The sequence below is a fragment of the Procambarus clarkii genome, chromosome 68 (genome assembly GCF_040958095.1).
Source record: "Procambarus clarkii isolate CNS0578487 chromosome 68, FALCON_Pclarkii_2.0, whole genome shotgun sequence".
Lineage (NCBI taxonomy): Eukaryota > Metazoa > Arthropoda > Malacostraca > Decapoda > Cambaridae > Procambarus > Procambarus clarkii.
Genome location: NC_091217.1, coordinates 31379820 through 31386565, shown reverse-complemented (window position 1 = coordinate 31386565; position 6746 = coordinate 31379820). Strand labels below are relative to the sequence as shown.

General features: G+C 44.1%; 1 protein-coding gene across 2 annotated transcripts; it reads right to left on the bottom strand.

The window, feature by feature from the left end:
• Positions 1-295: 295 nt before the first annotated feature.
• LOC138355586 (centrosome-associated protein CEP250-like) lies at positions 296-6399 on the bottom strand. 2 transcript variants are annotated; one of them, XM_069310896.1, is made up of 2 exons: positions 2206-6399; positions 296-1552 (listed from the first exon to the last, which is right to left on the bottom strand). In XM_069310896.1, exon 1 carries the CDS (start codon positions 4775-4777, stop codon positions 3242-3244), a length of 1536 nt encoding a protein of 511 aa, XP_069166997.1. In that variant the 5' UTR covers positions 4778-6399; the 3' UTR covers positions 296-1552; positions 2206-3241. The 2 variants fall into 2 exon arrangements, with proteins under 2 accessions (XP_069166997.1, XP_069166996.1); XM_069310895.1 differs by having other exon boundaries at positions 296-2374; positions 2586-6399.
• Positions 6400-6746: the final 347 nt, after the last annotated feature.

Sequence of the window (6746 nt, the reverse complement as noted above, 5' to 3'; positions counted from 1 at the left end):
GCTTTATCATTTCATAAGAAAAAAAGTTGAGAAAATATATTAATTCAGGAAAACTTGGCTTATTAGGCAAACTGGGCCTTGCGTAGTAGGCTGAGAAGTGCGTTCTGGCTACTAGGTACGACATATATATATATATATATATATATATATTGTGACGGTAAAGTGTTGGAGTGTTGATGTTCGGCAGTCCTCCAATGGCAGGTGGCAATGCCTTGTCACATTTACAGAAAAAAAAAAGAGACTGCTTGCCTGTTTGTCTGTGGTAAGGTAATGGGAAGACACACAAAACACAAAATATAAACAATGATATTTTAATTACTTTAGAAAACAAGATATGAACAAAGACAATCTCTTGGCTTACGTAAAATTCAAAACAAGTCAACAAACAAAACAACATGAATAATTAATAGGTGTAAAATTTACTCTAAAACAAAATGAAGTGTAAGACAATAATAATAAGAATCAGGTGCTGAGAATACTGGCTAAAGCTGCCACCTCCCTTAGTACACGACAGCCAGGCCTTTAGTCTACCAGAGAGAGATGTCAACTCCTAAGAGCACAGAGATAATCTGAGGAGTACGGCGTGTGCTGGCCCAGACGTCGACTCAGGTAGGGGGGCGTGAGTGCAGTTGCAGGTGAGGTCGGCGATACACCAGCCAATCAGGAGCAGGCAGGCGAAGAAAGGTAGTTTGTTCGTTGACGACGGGCGGAGGAGCCGGCGTGTCTGGTGGTGCAAGGTACGCTTTGCTTCCTGGGCAAAACGTTTGGCAATACTGGTGGACGTATCTTCAATATAGTGTCTTGTACTTGTAACATGATGTGAATGATATAGGGAAGAGCAGGCTCAATCTGCTCGGCCGGTCGGCCGTGCTGTCTGCTCGGCCGGTCGGCCGAGCGGACAGCATGCTGGACTTGTGATCCTGTGGTCCTCGGTTCGATCCCAGGCGCGGGCGAGAAACAATGGGCAAAGTTTCTTTCACCCTATGCCCCTGTTACCTAGCAGTAAAATAGGTACCTGGGTGTTAGTCAGCTGTCACGGGCTGCTTCCTGGGGGTGGAGGCCTGGTCGAGGACCGGGCCGCGGGGACACTAAAAAAGCCCCGAAATCATCTCAAGATAACCTCAAGATCTCTCTTGAAAGAGATTATCGTCACAACTCTCCCCCGAAGCCTGCGGTTCCGGAAGAAGTTACGTCTTCATGTGGTAGAGTGATAGGTGGAGTTGCCTCTACTTCATAGACTCTGGAGAGGGCGTCGGCTATGATGTTGTCAGAACCCTTGTTGTAGAGATCTCCAGGTTCAATTTCTGCAGTTATCAAGCCCATCGTAGAAGATGTTGTGGTCCGTGTTGATGGTGGTAGACCGAGCACTTTTCAGGTATTGTTTGAAGTGCTGCAAGTTCAGGACGATGAGTAGCTCCCTGTCGATTGTGCTGTAGTTCCTTGTAGCTGTGGTCGCTAACAGGTATATTCTCCTCGCCTCGTTGTTGCATTAGGTCACCCCCGATGCCGGTACCACTGGCGTCGACTTGGAGGATGAAAGGCTTGGTGATATCTGACGAGGTGAGAATAGGATTAGAATATGGCAACGGAGCACTATTATAGTCATGAAAATGGTTACGAAGATCAGTTACCATTATATAGCTACAGAAGATTGACGTGGCACAACTGGGTCTTCCGCCGCCTATCTGGAGTCTCTAGAACGTAGTTGTGGTTGTTTCTGCACTCCTTGATGCGGTAGGGTCCTGAAAACCTGTTTTGCAAGGGAGAACCTGGAGTAGGGAAATAGGCAAGCACGAAGTCTCCCGGTTTAAATTTCCTTACTTTGCTGTTCTGGTCGTAATGAGTCTTCATCCTCTCCTGTGCTTTCAATAGATTATCCTTAGCAAAGTTATGCACCCTCTCTAGAATGTGTTGTAGGTTTTGAAGAAACTGGGGCATATTCTGATGCTCACTGAAGGTGGCATCACGTAGAGAGTCTTTAAAAGCTTTGAGAGGAGTACGGCACTTACGTCCGTAGAGCATCTCATAAGGAGATACTCCTAGAGTCTCATTGGGAAGACTTCTAAATATACACATTATTAAATCTATTTGCTTATCCCAATCCTTAGAGGTTTCATTGCAAAACTTCTTAAGGAGTGCTTTAATAGTCTGATGACTACGCTCAAGAGAACCCTGTGAAGCAGGATGATATGGGCTGGACAATACCTGTGTGATGTTGAACTCTTCCAGTGTCCTCTTGAAGAGATCACTGGTGAAGTTGGTGCCACAGTCGCTCTGAATCTCCCTTGGAAATCTATACTGGGTGAAGATCTTCAATAAGTGTTTCACAACTGTAGCAGCCGTAATGTTCTTTACTGGAACTGCTATGGGGAATCTGGTGGTAGGACACAGGATGGTTAGTATATAGGCGTTACCAGAACTGGTCCGAGGTAAAGAACCAACACAGTGTATAATAAGTCTGCGGAAAGGTTCCGCAGGCACCTGTATGGGAGTCAGTGGTGCTCTGGGGATAGAGATGTTCGGTTTACCTGCCATCTGACATGTATGACACTGTTTGACGTACTGTTTGACGCTATTTACCATACCTGGCCAGTAGTAGTCTTGACGGATTCCGTGGTAGGTCTTGTTAAATCAGTAGTGCGAGAGTGCTCCGTGGGCCAGGTGTAGAATAGTGGGCCGCAGGCTGGCAGGAATCACTAGTTGTTCGACGTTGGCCCAATCGTCCTCCTCCTTCAGTTTACTGGGTCTATATCTGCGGTAGAGCAAGTCGTTCTCTAGGAAGAACCCAGGAATACTGTCAGGTTGAGTCTCAGCCTGGAAGAATAATGTTGTCAAGGTAAGATCTTCCCTCTGTAACTTACGGAACTCCAACGTGGTCAGATTCGGGGGTAGTTTCTGAGGGTCTTGAGGGACAGCGGTAGCAGTAGAGTCAGCTGGCTGTGGTCGTGCAGCTTGTGCACGGGTGGTCACTAAAACCAGAGGAGAAACTTCATCACTCTCTTGAACCTTTGCTGGAACATACTCAAAGATGGGATTATCCATTACAGAGGTACACACCTGGGGTTTGTCCATGACGATCAGGTTGGTCGGTTGCAGGTCTTCTGCCAAGTCGTTGCCCAGGAGAAGTTGCATTCCAGGCATGGGAAAAGGCTTTTCCCTGACGGCGACTTGGACTTCACCGGTCACGAAGGGACAATCCAGGTGGACTCTGGCGAGTGGATAAGGAGTGGTAGCAGTGAGGTCAGTGATAAAGACGGTTTCCCCGGTGTAGGCGATATTGGGCACAGCTGATTTCGAAAGGATTGATTGAAGAGGCCGCTGTGTCCCTCAAGATCTTCAGTTTGAAACGTCCCTCCGGATCTGAACCGTTGGTAGAGACAGTTTCAGGATACAGGTGTTTACTGAAGAGAGAAAGATCATTAACATGAACACCAACATTCATCACAGGCTTACCGGACTTAGGAGGAGTCTGTTTGGGTTTAGTAGATTCAGTATTACCTTTGTATTGAGACTTACCACATTTATCTATAGTATGTCCATAGAGTCTACAATACTTACAGTACAATTGCGACCCAGCTTGATCGGTACTCACTTTCTCGTAACTGTACCAAGACTTCTTACTGGAAGGTTGTTCTGGTGTCAGCCGGTGGATGAGGCTGTACGTGTCAGCTGACTTAGCACATCTTAGGTAGTCGGTCTCTTCTTTATCTGCTAAATATAAACGGACAGGAGGAGGCACCCGCCTCAAGAATTCTTCAACTAGCATGAGGTTGACGAGTTCTGCAAAGGTAGAGACATGTGCTGCTTCCAGCCATTTCATAAAATATCTCCTTTTGGTATTAGCAAATTCTAGAAAGGTAGTGGTACTTGCCTTTAGGTGGTCACGGAATTTTCTTCGGTAGCTTTCGGTGGAGAGAAGGTAGGCGTTCAACACTGCTTGTTTCAGAGTCTGGTAGTCATTCTCAGACACCAAAGTACTGAGCGTAACTGCAGCTCTACCTGTGAGATGTACTCTGAGAAGGGTAGCCCATTGGTCGGCAGGCCAACTTAGTTGATTAGCAAGGGTCTCAAAGGTGGTGAAAAATACGTCGACTTCTGTCTCTACAAATGGTGACATTAACTTACTTTCATGTGAAATATTGAAACTTACTGAAAGACTGGCGGTAGCTTGCTGGCGTTGAGTGAGGTGTGTAGTTTCCAACGCGAATTCTTGTTGACGATATTCCATAGCCATAGCAGCTTGCTGTTTGTCATGCTCGCGTTGCATCTCCAGGTGACGATGTTTTGCTTCAAGCTGTACTCGCTCACGCTCACGGAGTATTGCAGTTTCACGTTCCTTGAGGGCGATTTCACGTTCCTGTTCTTCTTTCCTCAAGGCGGCTTCCTCTTTCCTCAGTTGTAGAGCTTCTTTTGCCAGGGCAGCTTCTCGTTCCTTTTCTTCCTTTCGTATTGCAGCTTCTCGTTCTTTTTCTTCCTTTCGTATGGCAGCTGCTTCCCTTTGCTGCTCTCGTTCGATCTTGGCAAGCTCTAGTTTGAGTTTCATCGTTGCCAAATCAGGTTTATCTGCAATAGAGTAAGTTTCGTGAGTTTCAGAGTCAATCTTACCTTCCTCTAAGAGATGATCCAGTAACAGGTTATGCAGTTCATTTTTGTTGGCTCCATGGGGAACATCTAGTTGATACTCATGTGCAAGAGTTTGTAATTCGATCCTCTTGGCACGACTTAAGTTCCCTATTTCACCTGCTGGATCTGCACGGAAAGCTTGGAGACGAAACATGGTGAAATTAGCAAATAAATGTACAACGAATATACTGTTGTGATATGGTGAATGTCAGAAACAGGACAACGTGGCAACTGGTACCTATCCTGTGGAATCGTTAACAATTAATGTTAATTTCAAGGTGGTAAATGATTAATAAATCAAGATCGCAGGAAATCTTGTACCCGGTACTCAATGTAAGAGGATAAGGGCAAGAAAATCCTACTAAGTAAGCGAAACTGAGTTTCTAAAACAAATGAAACATTTAATTGCCTCAAAAGTGAATTAGGTAGTCCAAGAATGTAGGCATACCTTGCCGAGTCTCTATAGGACATAAGCAAATTTTTTCCACTGAAATGAAATATGATACTTACAGAATTAGCGAACTTTGTGCTCTGAAAAAAGAAAGCTAATTCCCTACCTAGGTAAATATCATCATCTCTGACCAACGTGTAGGGGTGCGAGGTGTCAACTGGTGACGAGAACTGCTGCTGAGGTCCCAATTCAGCAACTAAAGTTCGTGCTAGAGGAACTATGGCCCTCTTTATCCTCCTACAGTCGGATTGCAGAAGATTAGGTGTTCTTGACCCGGGGACAGACCACAGTACCAGGGTACCAATATGATGATCTGCCGAAAATATGAGAAATATCCTAGGGACAAAAGATGGTAAGCACGAGTAATAACACGGAGGGAGAGATGACCAATTAAGAGAATGACTGAGGCCTACAGTCACCACGTAATCCAAAGTTGTCTCACCTTCACCATATGCTACTCTTGGAATGCACAATACACACAGCACCATATGAAAATAAAATTGAATATTGAAAATAGTGAAAAGCTACTGTACCAAAGCCAAGTACGCTTACCACAAATTTACGGCCTGGTACTAGTACCTGAGTGAAGCTCCTGGACAGGCCCCCATGAAATGTGACGGTAAAGTGTTGGAGTGTTGATGTTCGGCAGTCCTCCAATGGCAAGTGGCAATGCCTTGCCACATTTACAGAAAAAAAAGAGACTGCTTGTCTGTTTGTCTGTGGTAAGGTAATGGGAAGACACACAAAACACAAAATATAAACAATGAAATTTTAATTACTTTAGAAAACAAGATATGAACAAAGACAATCCCTTTGCTTACGTAAAATTCAAAACAAGTCAACAAACAAAACAACATGAATAATTAATAGGTGTAAAATTTACTCTAAAACAAAATGAAGTGTAAGACAATAATAATAAGAATCAGGTACTGAGAATACTGGCTAAAGCTGCCACCTCCGTTAGTACACGACAGCCAGGGCCTTAGTCTACCAGAGAGAGATGTCAACTCCTAAGAGCACAGAGATATTCTGAGGAGTATGGCGTGTGCTGGCCCAGACGTCGACTCAGGTAGGGGGGCGTGACTGAAGTTGCAGGTGCTGTCGGCGATACACCAGCCAATCAGGAGCAGGCAGGCGGAGAATGGGTAGTTTGCTCGTTGACGACGGGCGGAGGAGCCGGCGTGTCTGGTGGTGCAAGGTACGCTTTGCTTCCTGGGCAAAACGTTTGGCGATACTAGTGGACGTATCTTCAATATAGTATCTTGTACTTGTAACATGACGTGAATGATATAGGGAAGAGCAGGCTCAATCTCTCTTGAAAGAGATTATCGTCACAATATATATATATATATATATATATATATATATATATATATATATATATATATATATATATATATATATATATATATATATATATATATATATATATATATATGTTTCATTGAATATGACCGCATATTCTGTATTTATTATTTTCTGGTTTAGGGCTTCTATCCCTCTAACTATTTTCTTAGCATCAGGGCTTAATTGAAATAGGAGTTCTCCAAAACTCATTTTCGTACTTTTAAGGCGAAGAAAAGAAGTGATTTACTATAGAGTGTATTACACTTATTTGTATAATTTGCACGACGTTTCGAACCTCCATGGTTCATTCTCAAGTGAACAGATC

Bases quoted from the DNA above. Each gene is read 5' to 3' on its own strand.
- LOC138355586 (XM_069310896.1), bottom strand. From the start codon at position 4,777: ATGTTTCGTCTCCAAGCTTTCCGTGCAGATCCAGCAGGTGAAATAGGG.